This window comes from Ictidomys tridecemlineatus, chromosome 3 (genome assembly GCF_052094955.1).
Source record: "Ictidomys tridecemlineatus isolate mIctTri1 chromosome 3, mIctTri1.hap1, whole genome shotgun sequence".
Taxonomy (NCBI): Eukaryota; Metazoa; Chordata; class Mammalia; order Rodentia; family Sciuridae; genus Ictidomys; species Ictidomys tridecemlineatus.
The window spans coordinates 146,696,292-146,722,441 of NC_135479.1; the positions used below are offsets into that span (position 1 = coordinate 146,696,292).

The 26,150-nt window shown below is 35.8% G+C and overlaps 1 protein-coding gene across 1 annotated transcript in view; it reads left to right on the plus strand.

Moving 5' to 3' along the window:
• Polq (DNA polymerase theta) overlaps window positions 1–26,150 on the plus strand; it is a 100,110-nt gene that overhangs the window by 18,412 nt on the left and 55,548 nt on the right. Inside the window, exons 8-12 of the mRNA XM_021727972.3 lie at window positions 7,521–7,667; window positions 9,026–9,238; window positions 20,677–20,819; window positions 22,323–22,527; window positions 22,745–22,887. Coding sequence (XP_021583647.2) covers window positions 7,521–7,667; window positions 9,026–9,238; window positions 20,677–20,819; window positions 22,323–22,527; window positions 22,745–22,887 — 851 coding nt within the window. The remainder of the gene's footprint in view (window positions 1–7,520; window positions 7,668–9,025; window positions 9,239–20,676; window positions 20,820–22,322; window positions 22,528–22,744; window positions 22,888–26,150) is intronic.

Genomic DNA, 26,150 nt, shown 5'->3' on the forward strand with positions numbered 1-26,150 from the left:
TCTTTTCTGTATGGACATCCAGTTTTCCCAGCATCATTCATTAAAAAGACCTTGTTTCCAGCATATATTTTTGGTAACTTTGTCAAATATCAGATAACTATAAGTATGTGTCTTGATTCCTATGACTTCTATTCTATTCCACTGGTCTTCAGGCCTATTTTGATGCCAATACAATGCTGTTGTCACTTTAGCTCTGTGGAACAATTTGAGAGCAGGTATTATGATTCCTCCAGCATCACTCTTCTTGCTTAGAATTGTGTTGGCTTTATGGGTCTCATACTTCTTAGTGAATTTTAGGACTTTTTTTTTTTCTAGTTTTGTGAAGAATGTCATTGGTATTTTGATGGGTATTGCATTGAATCTGTATATTGCTTTTGGTAATATGGCTGTTTAAAATGATTCATTCTCTTATTGAAGCACATGTGAGGGCATTGCATCTTCTAATGTTGTCTTCAATTTCTTTCTTTGGTGTTCTGTAATTTTCATGGTATAGATCTTTCACTTATTGATTAGATTATTTCCATGGTTTTTTTTTTTTTTTTTTTTTAGGGTATTGTGAATGGGATAGTTTTGTTGTTGTTTGTTTTAAATTTCATTCTCAGCAGAATCACTGTTGGAGTTTAGGAAAGATTGCTAGGCATTGCTTTAGCTATTCTGGGTCTCTTATTTTTCCAAGTGAATTTCATGACTGCCTTTTCTATTTCTATGAGGAATGCATTGGGATTTTAATTGGAATTGCATTGAATCTCTACAGTGCTTTTGGTAGTGTGGTCATTTTGACAATGTTGATTCTCCCTATCCAAGAACATGAAGAACGTGGAAGATCTTTCCATCTTTTAAGGTCTTTTTCAACTTCTTTCCTTAGTCTTCTGTTGTTTTAATTGTGGAAGTCTTTCACCTCTTTTGTTAAATTGATTCCGAAGTTTTTTTTTTGTTTGTTTTGTTTTTTTGAGGCTATTGTGAATAGGGTAGTTTTCCTAATTTCTCTTTCAGAGGATTCATCACTGATGTATAGAAATGCATTTGATTTATGGATATTGATTTACATTCTGCTACTTTGCTGAATTCATTTATTAATTCTTAGAATTTTCTGGTGGAAATTTTTGAATCTTCTAAGTATAGAAACATGTCATTGGCAAATACTGATAGTTTAAGTTCTTTTCCTATTTATATCCCTTTAATTTCTTTTGTCTGGCTAGAGTTTCAAGGACTATGTTAAATAGAAGTGGTGAAAGAAGGCATCTCTGTCTTATTCCAGTTTTTAAAGGGAATGTTTCCAATTTTTCTCCATTTACAATGATATTGGCTTTGGGTTTAGCATAGATAGCTTTTACATTGTTAAGGTATGTTCATACTATTTGTAGTTTTTCTAGTGTTTTGAACATGAAAGAATGCTATATTTTGTCAAATGCTTTCTCTGCATCTATTGATATAATTATATGATTCTTTAAATCTATTGTTGTGATGAATTGCATTTATTGATTTCCATATGTTGAACCAACCTTACATCCCTGGAATGAACCCCACTTGATCATGGTGTACTATCTTTTTAACATGCTTTTATATGTGATTTGCCAGAAATTTATTGAGAATTTTTGCATCTATGCTCATCAGGGATATTGGTCTGAGGTTTTCTTTCCTTGATGTGTCTCTGTCTGGTTTTGGTATCAGGATGCTACTAGCCTCGTAGAATGAGTTTGGAAAAATTACCTCCTTTTCTATTTCATAGAATAATTTAAGGGGTACTGGTATTAATTCTTCTTTGAAGGTCTTGTAGAACTCAGCTGAGAATTTTTCTGCTAGTTCTTTATTGACAAGCCAAGGAAATCATACGACCGTATACATGTATGGATTGGTGTAGAAAAATCATATGACAAAATTCAACACCTTTTGATAAAAATTCAGAGAAATAGAACTAGAGAGTGTATGATTAAATTTTTTTTTCCCCAAAGATATGTTTAGCTTCTGACTCCACAGCTAGGAATAAGACCTTTTCCCTCCTTCCTCCAGAAATGGCATTATTATGATGTAATTGTCTAAGCTGGGATGATAAGGGATAGGGTGTGCTCATGGTTCAGCGTGGTTTGCATCGTTATAGGGAGAGCAGGACAAGCTTTGATTCAGCATGATGTATGTCATTATATGATTATCTTCTCTCCCTTTTAGTTTATGTTTGTAGTGAAACATTGTAATTCCCTCATCTCTCATTTGGGTATATTCTACAGGTAGTTTTTTTGTGATTCCCATTGAGGAATTGCATTTAACATGAGAAGAGCAAACTATTCTGATGTGAATTGGAGCAGTGTAACTTCAGTATTATACAGAATGCTATGCCTTACCTCTCCAACCCCACCCCCTTAGTTACTGATAACACAGGGTTACATGTGTACATGTTGTGTGTTCAATACCATAGTATAAAATTGTTTTTTTCTGCTATATCATTATTTTCCATCTTGTAGAAAACATAAGTAGAACTAGTTTTTAAAATTTGCATGAATTTTCTTTACCTGAGGTCTTTCTGTCTGTATCAAGATCCGAGTTCCTGTCAAGTGTCCATTCAGTCTGAAGGACTCCCCTCACATAGGGCACACATAGGGCCTCCGATGCCCTTAGTTCCGAAACAGAGTGGAAAGCAACACCCTGGGCTCTTTTTAATCAAGTGCCGTGGTTTGAATGTGGTTTTCTCTACCAAATTCCTGTTGACATTTCAGCCTCAGTGTAACAGTATAGAGAGGTGGGCATTCAGCAGGAGGTTAGGTCATGAGGTTCCAGTCCCATGGATGGCATGCCCAAGGACTGGCTTACCATTCATCCCAGCACACACACAATAGTATATTTTTCAAGTTGGAGGCAATGGCATATGGCTGTGTTTTAATTAGCTTTTTTATCATTGTGACCAAGACACCTGATAAGAACAACTTGGAAGAGGAAACGTTTCTCTGGAGGATACAGTTTCTGAGGTCTCAGTCCATAGATGGCTGACTCTTGCTCTGGAATCAAAGTGAGGCAGCTCATCATGGGTGAAGGGCCCAGTGGAGGAAAGATGCTCACCTCAGGGCAATAGGATGAGACAGAGAAGAGCAGGGAAAGAGTCAGAGTGACAAAATGCTTTTCAAAGGGATGACACCAGTGACGCACCTCCCCCAGCCATGCACTGCTTGCCTACAGTTATCAGCTGGACAGTACTTTCAACCTAGGATGGACTGAGTAGGTTAAAGGTCTCAGAATCCAAGCCTGTGTGCCATGGCGTGGTTGGGCCTTGCCAGGCCCCGTAGATCCTTCCAGTGTTTATCCCAACAGATGTACCAGAGAGCCTGCCCTTCCCTTGACCTGTGAACAGCAACATCCTGAGGAGGCCAAGAGTCAGGGTAGAAGGGTGCTGCAAGTTCTAGTGTGCCTGCCATTCCTCTCTGCCTCTTCCATGTGGACACACCCATTCTCAGTGTAGTACCAGGCCTGATCCTGTGTCCCCCAGGCCTGACCCTGTGTCCCGCAGGTCTGAGTACCCCAGGACCAGCCCATAGCTGATCTTCAGTAGTTGGGTTGCAGAAGGCCGCAGCTCGAGCTCCCAAGGTACCTCCTCAGGGTAATCGGTTGACAGCAGCAGGGTCAGGAAGGGGGTCACTAGGAAGATCACCACCTATATACAAGAACTGTGCTGCTGTGTGCAGTGCTTCCTCTGGCCCACCTTCAGAAGAAGACTGGCTGTATTGGGAGGAGGCTACCAATGCCCTTGTGGCTTCAGTGGACATGCAAATGAGACAGGCAGACCTGTGGACAGCCAGAAGACCCCCACCTCTGAGCATATGTATCATGGAGGCATTCAGAACCCCAATGCCAGTACTCATCAAATTATTCCATGAAATGGAAAATGATGGAACACTTTCAAATTCATTTTATGAAGTCAATATCACACTCATACCAAAAACAGATAAGGACACATCAAGGACAGAAAACTATAGACCAATATTCCTGATGAATTTAGATGCAAAAACACTAATAAAATATTAGCAAATTATGGGTTTTTTTTTTTTTGGTATTGGGGATTGAAATCAGAGGCACTAAACCACAGAGCCACATCCCCAGCCCAATTTTGTATTTTATTTAGAGACAGAGTCTCACTGAATTGCTTAGTGTCTCACTAAATTGCTGAGGCTAGCTTTGAACTTGTGATCCTCCTGCCTCCACCTCCCTGTCCACTGGGATTATAGGTGTGTGCCATTGTGCCCAGCAGCAAATTGTGTTTTGAAATACATTAAGAAGATTGTACCCTACAAGCAAGTTGGTTTTATTCCAGAGATGTAAGGAGGTTTAAGATATGGAAATTAATAAATATAATTTATCACATGAACAGAATTAAGGACAAAAATCACTTAATAATCTCAAATGCAGAGAAATCCTTCAACAAATTCAGCATGCATTCATGATAAAAATACTCAAGAAACTAGGGAAAGAGGGAACCTATCTCAACATTATAATGGCTATGTATAAAAGACCCAAAGCCAACTGTTCCATTTCTCAGGACTAAAACACCCAGGGTCACTCCAGGTGAACTGGGCTACAGGAAATAATCACACAAGAGACAGAGATACCTTTTACTTTTGGTCCTGTTACAGCTCCTCTGACCTTAAGGGTCTGCAGAAAGAGAGCAAGAGAGCAGTGCTGAACCCTTTTATTGAGGAGAAGCCATTCAAATGAGGCAAGGGGTCAGGTTTCAGGAATAAATCTAACCAAGGAAATGAAAGACCTCTACCATGAAAATTATAGAACACTGAAAAAAGAAATTGAAGAAGACCACAGAAGATGGAAAGACCTCTCATGTTCTTGGATTGGCAGCATTAATATTGTTGAAATGGTCATACTACCAAAAGCAATATACAGATTTGATGCAGTCCTCCCATCAAAATGCCAATGATATTCTTCGCAGAACTAGAAAAAACAGTTCTAAAGCTCATCTGGAAGAATAAAAGATCCAGAGTAGGCAAAGCAATTTTAAGCCAAAAAAAGCAATGTTGGAAACATCAAAATTCCTGCCTTCAAATTATACCACAGAGCTATAATTACATGGTATTGATGAACAGATACATTGAACAGTGGTACAGAATATAAGGCACAGAGACAAATCCACACAGGTACAGTCATCCTTGACAAAGGTGACAAAAATATACACTGGAGAATTGATAGCTTTTAAATGGTGTGGGGATACCCGGTTATACATGTGTAGAAGTGTCGAGTTCCACAACTAAAACACTCAGGGTCATTCCAGGTGAACTGGGCTGCACGAAATAATCACACAGAGACAAAGAAATACCTTTTTCTTTGGGTCCTGTGACAGCTCCTCTGACCTTAGGGGTCTGTGGAAAGAGAGCTAGGAGCAGGAGCTGAACCCTTTTAGTGGGGATAAGCCACTCAAATGAGGCAAGGGATCAGGTTTCAGGGGTTGAGTCTAACTTCATGATGTCTGTTGTCAGCAGATTGACTGACATCTAGGAAGGGCATGCCCATTTCATGAGCTGTGGGGGGGTCTTAGCAGAGCAAGTGAAAAGACCAGAGCGAGACCCATCCAAACAGAGGGGCAATGTTGGTTCAGTCCACTGTGTGCACTCAATGCTCATAGTTCACACACACACAGCCCACGGCTGGCTTGCCACATCTCCACATTCTCATTACTCAAGGCTCAGGGGCACTCAGTTCCTATGTGGCAGCTCCTGACATAGAAGAACAAAATTAGACCCTTATCTGTCACCTTCCACAAAAGTCAACTTAAAGTGAATCAAAAACCTTGGAATTAGACCAGAAACCATGCAACTCCTAGAAGACAATGTAGGGTCACACTCCAGCTTCACGGTATAGGCAATGGCTTTCTCAATAGGATCCCTACAGATCAGGAAATAATACTAGAGATAATAAATGGGACAGCACCAAATTAAAAACTTTTACACAGGAAAGGAAACAATTAGGAATATGAAGAGAGAACACATAGAATAGGAGATTATCTTTGCTAGCTACTTTTCTGATAGAGGATTAATATCTAGAATATATATTCTATATATTCTCTTTATATAAAGAGCTAAAAATACACTGAAAAAAATCACATAATGCAATGAATAAATAGGCAAATGAATTAAACAGACACTTCGCAAAAGAAGAAATACAAATGATCAACAAAAACTTAAAAGATGTTTAACATCATTAGCAATTTGGGAAATGTAAATCAGAACTACGCTAAGATTTCATCTCATACCAGTCAGAATGGCAGTCATCAAGAATACCAATAATAAAATCTGGAGAGGATGTGGCGAGAAAGGTACACTTTTACACTGTTGGTTGAACTATAAATTAGTACAACCACTGTAGAAATCAGTATGGAGGCTTCTCAAAAGCTTAGGCATGGAACCACCATGTAACCCAGCTTTAACCACTTCTCAGTATTTATCCTGAAGAATTAAAGTCATCTCACTGCAATGATACATCCCTACCCATGTTTGTAGTAGCATAATTCACAACAGCTAAACTATGAAACCAGCCCTAGGTGTCCATCAAAACAGATTAATGGAGAAAGAAAATGTGGTCTATACAAACAATGGAGTTTTATTCAACCATAAAGAAAAATGAAATTATGTCATTTGTAGGAAAATGGATGGAACTAGAGACCAACATATTAATTAATCAAATTAAGTCAAACTCAGAAGGTTAAGGGTCATGTTTTCTCTCATATGCAGAAGCTAGAGAAGAAAAAAGGAAAACAAAGGTGGGGGTGGATTTCATAAAAAGCAAAAAAAGATCAGTAGAGAAAAGTGACCAAGGGATGGGAGGTGGGAGGGGGGAAGTGCTGGGAGTGATATTGGCCAAATCATATTCTTATATTTTGTGCATGTATGAATATGTAACTACAAATCCCATCAATATTTACAACTATAATGCTCCAGTAGAAAAAATGTGGAAAAAACCAAAAAAATGAAATAATATTTTCTGCATTTAAGACAGTTAAAGTCTTACTGGGGTAGAGGGTTACACAGAGCAAATCCAGCAGGTATTGTGTGATTGGTTATTTCTTATTAGGCTGGAATACTTCTCATGGAGAATAAGACTCCTAGGTGGTGCTGATACTGCTGGTTGGTTGGACAAACATTGAGCAAGGGCTTTGAATTTTGGGCTTTGAATGGTAATTAGTATCTGTAATCATCTCCTTCCTTCAACAGGTTCCTTTGACTCCCATCCCTACCCGAACATACACACTGGTGGACTTGGCATCACTCTAATGCCGAGTTTCCTGAACTTTTGTGCCCATTTAAAATAACCTGGGAAGAATTAAAGATTCCTTATGTGCAGGTCACACCCTATACCAATCACATCACAGTGTCCAGGGGTCAGTAGTTTTAAAAGATCTCCAGATTTTTATATTATGCAACAGTTTTTGACCCATTCCCTAGTATTTAACTCTCTCATGACTTAGGGAGATAACACTCCAAGAGGTAAACAGTGTTGAGGTGTTTATTTTTTGTGTATGTATGTGACAGGATTGGTAAAACCATCTGAATTTCCACCAGTGGTTCTGGAACAAAAAGCCCTCCTGGAAGTAATGGATCAGTTAAAACGTTCACCTTCAGGACTGGACTTTGTATTACAGAACACTGTCCCATGGGGAGTAGCATTTCATCATGCAGGTATTCCATATTTATAATCTATTATGAAGAAACCCTCTCTAAAAATTCTTAAATTTCTTCATTTTGATATTTGTGTGTACTTATTAACAAGACATATCTTATTATTATTAACAAATATTTTTTAAATCTCAATATTCTTATTTCATTTTAAGAAATTGCATGATTAAGTTAAATAAACTTGTTTGTTTTATTCTTATTTGTCTATGTAGTGTATAGTACTATATAAAGGCTTTTTTGAATCAAGTAAATTCTAAAATTATTATGTTTCTATACTGTTTCCTTAAAATTTAGAGTATGCTTGCTACTTTTATGCCATCTGAATGTATCTTTTTATCTCAGAGTACTGAAATATTCTCAGAGATATGAAAATCAAATTTATTTTAGAAATTGTGATAGAGCATTTGGAGAGGGCTAGAGTGTTTAAAATCAGAGATTATGGCAGTCATTGAATTAAATAACTTTTTTTCAGGAAGTGTTCTATCCATGATCATATGTGCTAAGGATGTGATAAAAAAATATATAGTTTCTACGGTTGAGAATTTAACCTTTTAAACTTATTTTAAATATTTATCCGTACATATATAAAATGGTAACTGTTATGTGATTTTTAATCATGATGTATACATGTACGTATAATACACCTATGTATATATATATCATGATACAAAATTTAAAATAAATTTTACTAAACCTACTAAATTTATTTAAATTTTCTAAAATTTTTTTTAATTTAATTTTTTTTACTTTTTTTTTAATTGGTTGTTCAAAACATTACAAAGCTCTTAACATATCATGTTTCATACATTAGATTCAAGTTGGTTATGAACTCCCATTTTTATTCCAAATACAGATTGCAGAATCACATCTATTACACATCCACATTTTTACATAATGCCCTATTAGTAACTGATGTATTCTGCTACCTTTCCTATCAAATTTTCTAAAATTTAAAATTTATTTTAAAATAAATTTAAAAGAACACCCCAGAGAATAGGGATTGGGAAACTGTAATATGCTACAAATTTAGCTTGCCATCTGTTTTTTTTTAAGTTTTATTGGAACACTATCATGCCTATTTGTTCTGTGTCTGTTTTTATGTGACAGTGGCAGGGTAGAATAGTTACAACAGAGTTTACCTATTCTGCAAAATCTAAAATATAGGAAAAATTTGTTGACCCCAGATCTAGAAGGTATAGTAGGGGTGGCAGATTATGCTCTTAAATAAATAGACTGATGATTTTTTTGTTGTAACAATAGCTAAAGAAAATCTTTAGAGGCTTGTATATTGTTTTTAGTTATCAAGTATATTTTCATTATATGTTAATAAATATGTTTTTGGAACCCCCTTTTCTTTTCAGGGCTTACTTTTGAGGAGAGGGATATCATTGAAGGAGCCTTTCGTCAAGGTCTCATTCGAGTCTTGGCAGCAACTTCTACTCTTTCTTCTGGGGTGAATTTACCTGCACGTCGTGTGATTATTCGGACTCCTATTTTCAGTGGTCGACCTCTAGATATTCTTACTTACAAGCAGATGGTTGGTCGTGCTGGCAGGAAAGGAGTTGATACAATGGGTGAGTTTGAATTTAATTGTAGTAGCATTACAAAAGGACAGTGTCAAACTTGAAATTTTGACTAGTACTTGGCCCCATTTCTCATTGTACTGTTTCTTCATTATCCAGTGTTCTTGGACATGTCATCCTTTTGGATTCACTTAATATTTATAGTGAATATCAGTTACAATTTTCACATATTGTCAACCATTGGTTTTCTACTAATGTAGAATTAAAATTTTCTTTTGTACTATATTCAGTGAAATGATTCAGTGTTACATAAATCAAGATGATTTCTTATTACATTAGCTGGGGTATGATTTTTAGTTTGCAAATATAGTCTACTCTTTTTAAAAAATCTTATTTATTTTTACTTATATATAATAGTAGAATGCATTACAATTCTTATTACATATATAGAGCTGAATTTTTCATATATCTGATTGTATGCATAGTATACTCATACCAATTCATGTCTTCATACATATAATTTGGATAATAATGATCATCACATTCAACCATCATTAATTGAGACATGATTTTTAGTTTGCAAGTATAGTCAACTCTTTAATTCTAATTAATTTTCATAGATATTAATTCTACTTAGGTATATGGTCTCAGAAGTCAGACTGTGATTTTAAGAGCTGAGAAGCATCCTCACACTTTTTGAGTAGGCATTTTATTCTTTTTTTAAGTTTATTTATTTATTCTAATCAGTTATACATGACAGCAGAATGCACTTCAATTCATTGTACACAAATGGAGCACAATTTTTTACTTCTCTGGCTGTACACAAAGTAGTCACACCATTTGTATCTTCATACATGTACCTAGGGTAATGATGTCCATCTCCTTCCACCAGCTTTCCTATCCCCATGCCCCCTCCCTTTCCCTCTCTACCCTTTTCCTTATCTAAAGTTCCTCCATTCCTCCCATAATCTCCCCCCACCCCCATTATGAATCAGGATCCACTTATCAGAGAAAACATTCAGTCTTTGGGTTTTTAGGATTGGCTTTCTTCACTTAGCATGATATTCTCCAACTCCATCCATTTACCTGCAAATGCTATGATTTTATTCTCTTTTAATGCTTAATAATATTCCATTGTGTATATATTATATACCACAGTTTCTTTTCCTTTTTTTTCAGAGAGAGAGAGAGAGAGAGAGAGAGAGAGAGAATTTTAATATTTATTTTTTAGTTTTCGGCGGACACAACATCTTTGTTGGTATGTGGTGCTGAGGATCGAACCTGGGCCGCACACATGCTAGGCGAGCGTGCTACCGCTTGAGCCACATCCCCAGCCCATACCACAGTTTCTTTATCCATTCATCTATTGAAGGGCCTCTAGGTTGGTTTTGGTGCCACAGTTTAGTTATTGTGAATTGTGCTACTATAAATATTGATGTGGCTGCATCCTTGTAGTGTACTATTTTTAAGTCCTTTGGGTATACAATGAGGAGTGGGATAGCTGGGTCAAGTTCCAGGTTTTCCAAGAAATCTCCATACTGCTTTCCAGATTGGTTGTACCAATTTGCAATTCCACCAGCAATATATCAGTGTGTCTTTTTCTCCACATCCTCGCCAACAATTATTGTTGTTTCTCTTCTTAATAGCTGCCATTCTGAGTGGAGTGAGATGAAATCTTTGAGTAGTTGATTTGCATTCTTTAATTGCTAGAGGTTGAACATTTTTTCATGTATTTGTTGATCGATTATATATCTTCTTCTGAGAGTGTCTGTTCAGTGCCTTAGCCCATTTATTGATTGGGTTATTTCTTTTTTTGGTTTTAAGTTTTTGAGTTCTTTATATATTTTGGAGATTAGTGCTCTATCTGATGTGCATGTGGTAAAAATTTGCTCCCATTCTGTAGGCTCTCTCTTCACTTCACTGATTGTTTCTTTTGCTGAGAAGAAGCTTTTCAGTTTGAATTCATCCCATTTATTGATTCTTGATTTTATTTCTTGTGCTATAGGGGTCTTGTTAAGGAAGTCAGGACCTAATCTGACATGATGAAGATTAGGGCCTACTTTTTCTTCTATTAGGCTCAGGGTCTCTTGTCTAATTCCTAGGTCCTTGATCCACTTTGAATTGAATTTTGTGCATGATGAGAGATAGTAGCTTAATTTTATTTTGTTGTGTATGGATTTCCAATTTCCCCAGCACCATTTGTTGAAGAGGCTATCTTTTCCCCAATATATGTTTTTGACTCCTTTGTCTAGTATGAGATAACATATTTATTTGGGTTTGTCTCTTTGTGTCCTCTGTTCTGTACCATTGGTCTACAAGTCTATGTTGGTGCCAATACCATTCTATTTTTGTTACTATTACTCTGTAATATAAATGTAAGGTCTGGTATATTGATGCCACCTGGTTCTTTCTTCTTGATAAGGATTGCTTTGGCTATTTTAGGTCTCATATTTTTCCAGATGAATTTCATGATTTCTTTTTCTGTTTCTATGTGGAATGCCATTGGGATTTTGATTGGAATTGCATTAAATCTGTATAGTGCTTTTAGTAGTATGGTCATTTTGACAATATTAATTCTTCCTGTGAATAGGCATTTTATATTCCACTTTTTCCTCCCGATTGGTTCTGGCTCTGAAAACACCCTTTCAGTTTCTTATCTTGTACTGACAAGCAATGATATTACCAGCAATCCATACAAAAGTTTTTGACTTAAGCAATGAAGAAACTGGTTTCAACTAAATATCAAGAGAGGAAAAAAAAATATTATTTTGAATCTGCTATACCATTGAGATCATTTAATGTTTTACTAAATTGTTAAAGAAACTTAGGAAGAATATTCTCTGTTATTTCATCTTTCTCCTATAGAAATGTTATACTATATATGCCCCCCCAAAACAAAAACAAAAACAAAAACAAAACACATCAACATCAAAAAAACCAATAAAAACCTTTGCAACTACTAAAGAGAAATTAAGAAATCCAACAGAGAAACAAAATGTGTTAATGGAAAAATAGGTGGGTTATTTTGGGTACTAAAAGCTGAGTAGATACTGAGGAAGTGACTTTTAGAACCACCCAATTTTTCACATGAACTCCCCAACTATAGTTGATTCTTCTTATTTACAGATTCCATATTTATGAAATTCCCCATTTATTAGAATTTGCTCAGAATTCTGGGGTCTTATTTTATTTTTTATTCAGAATTCTGGGGGTTTTGCAGATGTATACAAAGCTGCAAAAAATCTGAATCTTTGCAAGTACACTTTTCTGCTGAGGTCATAAGTCTGCCTTCTTCCTTCAGCTCCTCTACTGTAAATAAACATTCTTTTAGGGTCTATTTAGTGCCACATTTTAAATAATTTTATGTTTTTTTGTGGTGATTTTTGTTTAAAATGATTTCTAGATATAGTGTTAAACTTCTAGCTAGTAATTCCTTTCTGCATTAAGTCTAGATGTGCCTTCCAGAAAAATATTTTAAATTAGCTTTGTTTAGGCATGAGCTATAGGAGTGTTGTCTGTAAGTGCAGTTAATAAATCAATAATATTAAATAACATATCTTTAAGCAGAGATGGATGAAACAAGGTTTAGTGTTCAATGATGAAAAGGTTGTGACTCTAGTCCTAGGCTCACAGGAAATTCCTCTGTTCTCCCTCTGTGCAATGATACAGAATTTCATCTTTTGGTGACTCTATAGAATGTAACTACCACAGATAACAAGAATTGACTATGATTTATTGGTGACTGGATTAGTTAGAATGTAAATTTATTGCTATAATGAAAGTCAACATATGTAAATAATATAGAATTAAATTCTTCCTCCCTCTCTTCTTTCCTTCCTTTTTTCTTTCTTTCCTTTTTGTTACTGGGGTTAGAACCCAGGGGCATTTTACTATTGAACAAAATCCCCAGTCCTTTTTAATTTTTTTAATTATTTTTATTTTTATTTTTTTTGAGACAGAGTTTCAGTAAATTGCTAAGGGTCTTGGTAAGTAGCTGAGACTGGCCTCAAACTTGGGATCCTTCTGTCTCAGCCTCCTGAGAAGTTAGTTTCTTTCTCATAATGGTTTGCCACCTGGGGTTGATATGCTGGTGCAGTGTGTTAGACACCTCATCTTTCATTTTTTTTTCCAACAATAAAGTATAGTTTCTATCCTTTGGCACAGCCTCTTTCATCATTTGCATTTGAAACATCAGGAAGAGGGAGATGAGGAAATAAACACATGCCAAGCCTTTAATGGGTACCACCTAGAAGCTGCCTATAATATTTCTCCTCACATACAGTTAACCAGAACTTAGTCATATGATTATATTCCCCAGCTGAGTGGCTGTGTGCTGGACTTAAGGGTTTTATTAAAGGAAGACTGAGAGGATGGGTATTTGGACACAACTGTCATTCTCAGACTCAGCAACAAATGACTCATTTTACAATCTCTGAAGGATTATTGCTCTACTTCTTTTTTAAGCCCTAAAAATTTTGATGATTAAAAAAGCTTCCAAATTATTAGATTTCCCTTATGATAGGTATCAGAGAAATTTATTCTGTTTTTCTCTAATTTTACTACAAATTATGCAAATGGTATGTTTTATAAGGGTGGGGAAAAAAGTAAGGTATTCCTATTTGCCTCACCCTACCCTTCTCTAAACTGGTTTCTCAGAAGATTCACAATTCTAGAGAAAGAAATGTAAGTCTTTTTTTATGTAGATATTCTTCCTTCAGGTCCATAGGGCCTTTAAGTTAACAAAAAAGATAAGGAGGTCTTATTTACCTTAGCTTGTGTTTATCATATGAAGAACAATTGGAAGATTGGTTCTCTGGGTTAATTATGAAGCCTTAAGTCATATGGTATTACATCAGAATTAAAAATACCTTAATAACTTCATTTTTTATTTCTTGAAGTCTTTTGAGCTTTTGACCTTGCATTCCTATCAGGATGGCATATAACTTGCTCAGAACTTTAAGCAAGTAGGGAATGTGGGAATATGGTATTTTATATTCACCATGAAGATTTAAATGCTTAGTTTCGATTTTCATATTGTGTAGTACCTTTGTAACTTCTGTGCATTTCATAGATTGTTATTAACATTTCCTGGAGAGTATATGGCATTTTATTTAGATAACATGGTGTTTTATATAGATCATCTGTAGATTATGTGGAATCTTCCATTGTAGGATGATGGTGCTTTGTGTCAAAATGATGATTTTCAGGGTCAACAGTCAGTAATAAATGTTTGATTTTAAATAGCTTCAAGTTCCCTCTTGTAGTATAAACGAGACCAGACAAGTGGGAGTAGGAACCTGTATAAATATATATTGGCATTTATTTGGACATTTTCATAAATCTTGCCCATCCTCCAAAAGGGTAGTCCATTTAATTAAATAAACCAATTTCTCAGGGGCCTGAGACAGGAGTATCCCAAGTTTGAGACCAATTTCAGCAACTTATCAAGACCCTCAGCAATTTAATGAGACCCTGTGACAAAAAAATAAAAGAAAAGAAAAGAAAAATAAAAGAACTGAGGATATGGTTCAATAGTAAATACCCCTGGGTTCAAACCCCATTTCCAAAAAAGAAAGAAAGGAAGGAAGGAAGAAAGAAGGTAAGAAGAATTTAATTCTATCTTGTTTAAATATGTTTAAATAAATTTATATTCTAACTAATCTAGTCAATAAATCAGTCAATTCTTGTTATCTGTAGTAGTTACATTCTATTTAAACAACTCAGTAGCTTATTATTTTACTGCTAATACTAGTTAGCTCATTTTGTAGTGCTTCTTCCTTCAGTTGGGTTGTTTTGTGGGCATACAGAGTCAGGTGACATTTTATTCATGTTTTTAAAAGCTGGATATTGACAAATTTTAATTATTACTTTTTTTTTTTTTTTTGTATTGGGGATTGAACTCAGGGGTGCTTTGCCACTGAGTTATATCCTATATCTCACATCCTTTCTATTTTTTAGTTTGAGACTGGGCCTCCTATGTTGTTGAGGCCGACCTTGAACTTGTGATCCCACTGCTTCATAGTTCTAAGTTGCTGGGATTATAGATGTGTTCCATCATAACTAGAATAATTGTATATCTTTATGGGGTACAAATTGATGCTATGATATATGTATAGGGAGTGATTGAATCAAAATAATTAGCATATCCATCACCTCAAATATTGATACTTCCTGTATAACTAAATATTATAAACTTTGATCAACATCTCTCCATTTTTTCCACTCCCAGCCTCTAGTAACAACCATGCAGCTCTCTGCTCCTTTGTGTTCAATGTTTTTAAATTTTAGATTCCACGTATAAGTAAAAGATGTGGTATTTACTTTCTGTGCCTGAATATTTCACTAGCATAATATCCTTCAGGTTCATCCATGTTGTCACAAATACCATAATTTCCTTCTTTTTAAAGGCTGGATAGTATTCTAATGTTTATATATCCCACATTATCTTTATCTTTTTATTCATTGATGGGCACTTATGTTCATTCCATAACTTGGTTATTGTAAATAGTGTTGCAGAAAACACAGGGATGCAAGTATCTCTTGATACACTGATTTCAAATTTTTGGCATACAAACCTAGAAGTGGGATTGCTGAATCATATGGTTTTTGTATGGCTATGTTTTCTATTTTATTCTGCAATTCAGTCATTATATTTTTCATCTCTAGAATTTATATTTCTTTCTATTTTTTTATTTCTTTGTCAAACTTCTCATTTTGTTCATGTACTGTTTTTCAAATTTCATTTAATTTTTATCTGTGTAAACTTGCAGTTCATGGTCTTTCTTAAAAGAAATATTTTGGATTCTTTGTCTATTATTTCATACTTCTCCATTTCTTCAGGGTCCATTGTTAGAGCTTTATTTTCTTTTGGAAGTATGATTTGCTGATTCTTTGTAATTCTGTGTTCTTGTCCTGGTGTCCATACTGAAACCAGATTTTGAGATAAAACTCAGTTCTCTACTTCTTTTGGTATGTGGAGTCTGTGTAAGCTGCAGGCCTCTGCAGCCAAGAAAGCCCCTTTTAGTTTTAACAGCTAATCACAACAGGATATGCATACTGGCATCAGCTCTGAAGGCAAAGCTGGATTCTCCTCCACTATTATTGAGTGGTGTGTTGCTGCTTTCAGTTATTGCAGCTCTAAATGGGTGCTATGGCCCCCAATACTGCAGTAGGCTGTAGCAGCTCTAGCAGCAAGGATTTTGTCTTGCAAATCTGAAGAATAAAATTCACATGACAGTGGAAGGCCAGAGTGAAAGGAGTAGGATTTATTTAAAAATGAATAGAAACAGAACTCCTGCAGGGGCAATAGGAGCTCCTATTCCGCCTGTTGCACACATCTGAGTGTGCTAATCTAGAGGTTTATGTAGCACTAGGGTTCACACTGTTGGTTCAAACTTATACTGATCAGAATTTGGAAAAGAACTAACACTATTGGTTAAACCTTGAGCCTAAACTTCCATTCAAGTTTGTTCCACTTCTGTGTTGTTTTCTGATTGCCTTTAGCTCAAAATAATCTTTATGCTCAAGTAGCAAATTTGCGGGTAGCATATTCTGACTTCCTTCTATCCAAAATTCTGTTTTTCTACAGCTTTTGGGGAAGCAGGAGATTGAGGTTGTCTGATTGTGCATGCTTGGGTGTCTGGCTGTGGCACTGTGTGGAGCAGGCATCTGCACTGGGCCCAGGCCAAGTACGAAAGGTCAGCCAGCACCCCTGGCTTACCTAGCCTCAGGCCCCAGAGGGTATGGCAGGCTTCATGTGGCCAGGGCCAGTGCTCTAGTCCACCTAGCTGCTCCTCCACAGCTCTAGGATAACTTTAAAACTTGTATGGAAACAGCCCCTTCTTTATAGGTGTTCTTCAGAAGGGATAGACCCTCGCTAATTAGTGTGACCTATGATTCTGTGTGAGCCAGCTGCTAGTGAACCCAGGTAGTCAGAGCCTGCTTTTGTTTTTCTGCCTGTTGATTTAATTTCAAGTGGGGCTACTGACTCAGCTTTGCTTTTGAGTCAGAACTGTCTGAACTCTGTAATTAGGGAGAGTTGCTGGTTGGACATTGCAATGGACTATGATTGAATGAGTCCCAGGGTGTATTTCCTGGCCAGATGGTACCAAAATTTGAGATCTTTAGAGGCCAGTCTTGCAGGCTGGACCTTGATGTTAAGCAGAGTTGCTGCTCAGTCTGGATGGGACCAGCTGCTATGCTAAGAAGTGCATAGTCAATGTTTGTCTTCCTGCCTAGATAGGACCTTGAGTTGTGTTTCACAGAGCACTGTTAAAACTTCCAGGTATGGCAGAACTAGTCCTTGTTCTTTGCTGAAATGTGCTGTGGTGGTTCTCTCTCTCCCTGTACAGAGTCTTGGATCTGGCATTGGGGTTAGACCTGGATGTTGAGAGCCACAGTTTAATCAGAATGACGCCTGGCATTTTGTTAGAGGGAATGGTTGAAAGGTGACCCTGCTCCGGGATTAGGGCGGCTCTGGGATTAGGGCGGATCCTGTGCCTGCTATTTTGGAGTTCCCTACTTTGGAGTTCCCATTGAGTTCTCCTGGGGTTCTGGGAGAATTGGCGCGTGGAGCCTGGTGGAGGGAATGTGTTCCTGGGAAGTGTGTGTAGAGTGCCGGTCAGAGTTCGGGAATAAAGAGTTGCTGTTTGAACCTAGAAGGCTTTTTGGCAGCTCAGTTATTTGTGCCCAGCCAGACTGCGGCACCTGGAGGCTGGCTATCCAGGGATCCAAGCCAATCGGAACTTCCTACACCACTTCTGAGTGACCAGTTCATAGCAAGCATTGCTGTTGTGCACAGTAATGTTGTTGGCTGGTATTTCTAGGCAGATACCCCTGCTGGCAGGTACACAGAGCTTCCACCAAGACGTGTCTGCTGGTCACTGTGAGCTCACCTCCTGTTTTGTTTCTACCTGACCCTAGGTGATCTAGGTGTAGGTGGGCTTCTTGGGATTATAGTGGAATGCTAGGAAGCTACATGTCTGCTTCTGATTCTCTTTTCCTACTATAGAAACCATGAGTCCTAGGGATGCCTCTCCTTTGGCACTGTGATGACCTTTGGACACTGTGCTCTGATGTAGCCAAAATGAAGTCATTTATCTTAGTTCTGTGTGTGTGTGTGTGTGTGTGTGTGTGTGTGTGTGTGTGTTTTGCTGGGGTAGAGGGAGGAGGCCGACAGGGTAGGATTCTGTGGTCATGTAGATACCTCAGGTTTATTTTCAAGTTTGGAGGTCTTCACAAAGGATCCTTTCTGGGGAGAGGGAATGGGTTGGTAGTGAAACCTGGGAGCTCCTATTCCGCCTGTTGCAGGCATCTTGTGTCTTTTTTTTTTTTTTTTTTTTTTTAATAATGGCACCTTTCTTTTTGTAATTATGTCTAGATAAGTAGTCAATGATTATCCAGTTTATAGTCCTTTCATTTTATCCTGTCATTCTCAACTTGGCAGTCAGTGATAGGAAAGCATCATCTATACACCTGTACTTTTTCTGCCTGGTATGGTTTGGATACAGTATCACAATGCCGGTTTTATTTAGAGGATAAACAGTCAATTTCAACAAATATATGAAAAAATGTTCATCATCTCTAGCAATCAGAGTAAATCAAAACTATTCTAAGATATTATCTTACTCCAATCAGAATGGCAGCTATTATTAAGATAAACAACAATAAGTGCTGGCGAGGATGTGGGGGAAAAAGGTACACTCATATATTGCTGGTGGGACTGCAAATTGGTGCAGCCAATATGGAAAGCAGTATGGAGATTCCTTGGAAATCTGGGAATGGAACCACCATTTGACCCAGCTATCCCTCTCCTCGGTCTATACCCAAAGGACTTTAAATCAGCATACTACAGGGACACAGCCACATCAATGTTTATAGCAGCACAATTCACAATAGCTAAACTGTGGAGCCAAGCTAGATGGTGTTCAGTAGATGAATATACACATGGAATTTTATTCAGCAATAAAAGAGAATAAAATCATGGCATTTGCAGGTAAATGGATAGCATTGGAGAAGATAATGCTAAGTGAAGTTAGTCAAGCCCCCAAAAACAAATGCCGAATGTTTTCTCTGATATAAGGAGGCTGATTCATAGTGGAGTAGGGAGAGGAAACATAGGAGGAATAGACAAAGTCTAGATAGGGCAGAGGGGAGGGAAGGAAAGGGAGGGGGCGGGGGTTGGCAAGGATGGTGGAATGTGATAGACATCATTATCCAAAGTACATGTATGAAGACACGAATTGGTGTCAACATATGTTATATACAACCAGAGATATGAAAAATTGTGCTGTATATATGTAATAAAAATTATAATGCATTCCCCTGTCATTTATTTTTTTAAAAATCAATAAAAAATTCACACTCATGCCCTTCATTTTGCTTATTGAACACCTTATTTAACTGTTGCTTTTCCCATATCATTGGATTCAGTTTTGAAAATAATTCTTTACTCAATTATCACAATAACCTAAAACATTTAGATTAAATATTATAATGTGACTTTTTAAGATATTTATTTATAAGTGTTTTTTAATTTATTTGTCATCACTGTGACTAGTAATTTGTATTTGAATTTTACTTTATAGTTTTTAAAGTATCTCTATTACCTAATAATTACTAACAATAATGGTTGGTCCTTTAGCTGAAGGAAAAGAGCTATTTCTGTATTAACTTAGGTTCTACAGCTGGGGCCTGCTAAATAATTGATAATGGATTACCTGGAGAAAAGGCATGCAAACTTCATTTGATATTGATAATTTAATTTTTATGTGCATGGAAGCTTTCATGGAAATGAAGATCCTGCAAGGCTGTTAGACCTAGGGTCTTATAGTTTATATGATATTTCTCCATAAATTGTGGACAAGTGAAAAGACAAAGGAAAAGGTGTTTGGTCTTCTTGGGAGACTAAATCAGGAGAAGATTATATATATAGGAAACTAATGGCAGAAGTTTATATAAGTAATATTTGTTTGTACAGACCTCTCTCAAAAAGGACCTTCTTGGTTGGGGTTGTGGTTCAGTTGTAGAGCGCTTGCCTAGCATGTGTGGGGCACTGGGTTCAATTCTCAGTACCACATATAAATAATAAAGATCCATTGACAACTAAACAACAAAAAAAAGGACCTTCTGTCTCCTATGATAAGGGTTCTTCTCTTGGTATGGGTGAGGAAAGATGAAACATATTCACAAAGGGAAATTTATGTGTTGCTTTAGGCAGACTGGGAGAGGACAAAGCATTTTCTCTGTTTTCTGATTGCCTTTAGCTCAAAATAATCTTTATGCTCAAGTAGCAAATTTTAGGGTTGCATATTATGGTTTCCTTGTATCCAAAGTTAAAGAAGTAAAAGCATTAGGTATAATGCTAAGACTGTAACAACCATTATCATCTTTTACCTCTTTTTAAACAACTAAGACCAATTAAGTTCTCTTTATCAGGTATCTTATGAAAATGTGTTGGGGTTTTGACAACCTATGGTTTTTGTTTATAGGTGAGAGTATCTTAGTTTGTAAGAACTCTGAGAAATCAAAGGGCATAGCTCTACTTCAGGGATCTCTAAAACCTGTTCGCAGCTGTCTGCAAAGACGAGAAGGAGAAGAAGTAACTGCCAGTATGATACGAGCTATTCTGGAGGTAAGACAGGGTTCAAAAAACTACCACTTGGCTCTTTTACACCTATGTTAACATGGTAGCATTTTAGTATGTGAAAATCTTTTTGTTGGTGTTGTATGAGGAACTGAACTCAGGGATGCCCTCCTGCCTCAGCCTCTTGAATAGCTGGGAATACAGGCATGTGCCTCTGTGCCTGGCTAATATGTGAAAAATCTTGTCTCTCTTTCTCTTTTTAAATTATTTTATATTTTTAGCCTTCCCAAATCTGAATTTGAGGTGTTTTAGCTAGTGCTCTATCAATTCACTTCAAAATAATAATTAAAAACCAAATGCCAGATGGTTCTTTTCACTTTTTAGATATTCTTTATTGTTTTTTGAAGTTAAAGGTAACAAAAATGTACACAGTTCCTCCATCTCGATCATATCTTATGACACTAAAATAAAATCATGGTACAACTATATATGATTAGAAGTTTATAATAATACAGAAAAATCTCAACAATATTCAACAATAGTACAACAAATTCTGTACAATAATACAGAAAAATAAAACCTTTGTTTGCTCAGATTCCTCAAAGGTAACCCCCTGTTGAGCATTTCAAGTTTGATTCAGACATGTTTTTTGTGCTTATATAAGCATGCCGTGGTGTTGCTTTCAGCACCAGTACTAGTGATATTGGTGCCTCTATGTGAATTCTTGTCTAATCAGTTTGGGGGAAAAAAGAAAATACTTGATAACATAGAGTCAGGAAGGATGTCCAAAGTAGACACATTGATAACATTGCTGAAACTCTTTTGGAGAGCAATTTGGCCTTACCTGCTAAATTGAAACTACATATACCCATTTGCCTAGCAGTTCCACATCTAGGAATTTTATCCAGGAATATATTTGTGAAATTATATTAAATTAAATGTAAAAAATATATTTTTAGCACTATTAGTTAATAACAAAAAAATGGAAAAAAACAAGATATCATTAATATGAATTTTATGGCAAAAGATGCTTTGTGGTCATTAAAAAGCTCTGTGATGATATGTGTCCAATATAAAGTAAAAGAAGGCAAGAGACAAATTTGTATATATAATAAAGTAGCTATGGGTAAAATAATACCTGCAATAAGTGACTTCATGTTTTCTTGCACCTATTCCCACCTTTCTGTGTGGGAAGTATTCAATAGTAGCATTTCTCCTATGTGCCTTAGAGGAAGGATGAAAACATTTGATTTGGTTCATGGCCTTGAACTATCACTACCTCCTTAATGTGTATTGTTAGTTCTGAAATTTCAAATGGATAATGATTCATTTATTTTTGTTTATAAGCAAATACTATGTCTACCTACCTTGAGGGAAAACTTTTCATGGTGTTAGCAGGTACTATCTATATTTGCAGTGTGTGATAATGGAAGAGAGTTAATAAAGAGTATCTGATTCTGAAACTATTTTAAGAGAATAAAATCTCTTATATTATGAAGGCCTGTATATTTTATAAAAAATTTACAGAAGTTTTTAAACATTTTCTATCAGATAATAGTTGGTGGTGTGGCAAGTACATCAAAAGATATGCAGATGTATGCTTCTTGTACATTTTTGGCTGCGAGTATTAAAGAAGGGAGGCAGGGAATTCAGAGAAATCAAGATTCTGTCCAACTTGGAGCAATCGAGGCCTGTGTGATGTGGCTTCTAGAAAATGAATTCATCCAGATTACAGAAGACAGTGATGGAACAGAAGGTAAAAATGAGTTCTCAGTTAAAATTTATTCACTGTTTCATCTTCTACTCACTTTTCTGAAAATCTTGCTTATAAATTTCTGCATGTTGGGCAAGATTCTGTTTGTAAAACTGATGACAGCTGTGAAGGTTAATACAGGAATATAGAAAGACAATGTTTTGTTTTATTTTATATTATTTTTAACATTTGCTCCTGTGTTTCTTCACTCCCAAACCAGGAAAGGTGTATCGTCCAACACATCTTGGTTCTGCTACCCTTTCTTCATCACTTTCTCCAACTGATACCTTAGATATTTTTGCTGACCTCCAAAGAGCAATGAAGGGTTTTGTTTTAGAGAATGATCTTCATATTGTCTATCTGGTAAGTTCTGCCTTTTTAACTTTTGTATTTGTGCAAATTGGAAGGAAAAAAAAATAAAACCTTGGAGCATCAAAAAACACTTAGGGAACATCTTGTCTGTTTTCCTTGATCAGGTTAGTAGTGGTGGGAATAGCAAACAAAAGGCAAGGAGAGAATTGTTTTAAATAAGCTAAATCTTCAGTGACCTTTTAGTTTATTTTCTCCAACCTGTTTAAAAAGGGATTTGAGATAGTTCATAAAAAATAATTTATTTTGCAACATGTAAAAGAAAAGCAAAAGACAAGGGATATCAGAAAATTAAAGATGAACATAATACAAAACTCAAGAAGAGTTAAAGAGGCATGCTATTACATCATATACTCGTGTCAAATTTGGTTCTGAACTTTCTAACAACTAAAGGAGAGAAACTTGATTAGTCTCCATATTAATAAAGTAAAATGCATAAAATTGCCTAAGAGAAATTTAGTCCTAAAATAATACTTTGGGACTCATAGTATTGATAAATCTCTATAATAAATGCAGAAAGGAATTTTAAGTTTGTTTATATTATACCATCTTCCATTAGTGTAACAAAGATTTTGATAAGAATTGTCAAGTAGAGTTTGAGGCCATATTTTCTAGCAAGAACTTGATAATTAATTATTTTTATCAGTTAAGAGCAGATACAAGTCAGGTGCTGTGGTGTGAGCCTGTAATGCCTGTGGCTTGGGAGGTTGAGACAGGAGGATTGTGAGTTCCAAAGCAAGGCACTAAGTAACTCAGTGAGACCCTGTCTTTAAATAAAATATGAAAAATAGGGGCTGGGGATGTGGTTCAGTAGTTGAGTGCCCCTGAGTTCAATCCCCAGTACTTAAAAAAAAAAAAAAAAAAATGTACATTCACTTTGGTAAGCAATTCCGGAGAGGTAAAATTGAAATTTTTGTTAGAATGAAGGCCTATCGGGGAGTGTACTTTTGAAACACTATATAGTGAGTAGAGGGGAACTGTCTAGATAGTGTATTTTTTTCTTTTCACAAATATACTTAATAAATGGATAATAATGGGCTAAGGACAATCAATGGGCCAAAAGTTCTGTGTTCTAAAATGTGTCTGGGAAGATTCTCTTAGCAGGCCTTACCAATCATCTACCATGGCCTTAAAAATAAGTCTAATTTATCATACAGTGGCCAAGTTTGTGAGGTTTAGGGTCAGATTGCCATAATTTGACTATTGGCCTCATCACATATACCTTGGATCAATACTCAACCTCTCTCAAGATGCTCTTTCCTTATTTGTAAAATGGAGATAGTAATAATACCTTGGAGCTGATAGTCTTTGATGAATGTTTGACATCTTAGTAAATATTTAATACATTTTATCTACTTTTTTTTCTAGTAAATTCTCTATAAGCATTATGTAAGTCATTTGTCAAATCATTAATTATTCCTATCCCTCTATGAAATAAAGACCGTTGCTAGGCATTGGAATGCTGAGTGCTTATGGCTAGCAGACTCCTGTAACTTCTCTTGCTGCTTGAGTTGTATGCCCTTTAAGAGTTAGTTTCATTTGTTCTCAAACTTGTTCATGCCAATTTATGTCTGTGAAAATTAGGCTGAATGCAAATTACTAAAAAAAATTGCTGATTAAATATGTGAGTCGGATAACCTTAAAAGCTCTGAGAAAAACTTACTTCTTATAGATTATTTTGTAGTTATCTTTTTATGTATTTCTAAATTCACTTTACAAAACAGAAGCTAGAGTTCTTAAGAGTGAATTGTGGGTGTGGTTTAACTAAGAAAACAATGATAAATTCTAACAGATCTTAGAAGGTCTTATAAGGAAGGCTTGACCCTAGCTCAAAATATTAGCAAATAAATATGCATTTATGTTTTAGGTTAAAACATTTATACTTTGCATATTCTGTTATATTTTTTGAATATTTAAAACATGTATATGATTCAAAGGTTAGAAGTATATTAAAAGAAATAGTCAGAGAAGCCAGACTCCTGTATCTCCAACATGGTCTTCCCACTCCCTTTGTAAATGACTGTTTTCATTAGTTTTGATCTCTCTCTTTTCTTGCTTCATCTTATAAAAATTAACAAGGAGTAATGTATATTCTTCACTTTCTTTCTTTTGCAGATGATGACATCATGCATACATTGTTCTATACCTTCATTTTCCTTTCCTTACAATGTGATGTATCTTGGAAATCATTCCATATCAATTTATGGAGTTTTTTTTATTTCTTAGTTGTGTAACTCTGTTGAATGGGCACAAGTACTGATGTTTATTCAATCAGTTCTCTACTGATGAACATTTGGATTGTATCCAATATTTTGTTATGGCAAATGATGCTGCCATCATACAATGTTTAGTATTTACAAAGGTTTATCTTTAGCACAGACTCTCAGAAGTATGAGATTGCTGGGTAAAGAAAACCACAAGTGATTCTGGCTTTGCATGATTGCCCTCCATAAAGTCTGTATCATTTTCCAATTTTGTCAGAGAAATATGATAGAATTTGTTTTTTGCTCAGCCTTATAAAAATAGATTATATTGTCAAGATTTTGAATTTCTGAATGTAGCTTTAACTTACATTTAATTTAAAATGTACGTAATAGATTTTATATTATGAGTATATGTGAACATTTTTCATATGCTTAAGGGCAATTTGCTCATTTTTCTATTGCATTTTTTGGTCTTTTATATACTAGGGAGATGTATGCTTTGTGGTGTAACTGGAAAGTATTTTCCTCCTGTTAGTCACTTTTTTGTCTTTGCTCGTTGTGTTGTATCTAGAGCATTCTAAAAACTGCAGCTAAAGTTAAGAGCTTTTGAATTAATGAGAAACTCTTTTCTTGCTCTGAGATCAATAAGGAATTCTCTCACATTTTCCTCAAATATAATCCTTTTATTCCGAGCTCTGCTTTATTTGGAGTTTATCCTGAAGTATGATTCTTTAATTTTTTTCTTATTTTCCTTAATGATTATCTGCAGTCCCAGCATCCTTTATTAAAAGGTTCATTTATTCACAATGATTCAAGATGACAACTTTTATATACCAATTTCCCATTGAATTTGGGTATATTGCTAATTTTCATCTGCAATTGGATATTTTTCTGTTTTATTTGTTTGTCTGGCAACAAACCAATGAGATTATTTTGTGTGGTAGTACCTCTGTTTTAGTTAAAAGCTTTTATCATATATTTATGTGGTAGGGCTATTTTCCCTCATTGCTTTTCTTTTTCATTGTTTATAGGTATGCTTGTTTACTCTCTAAT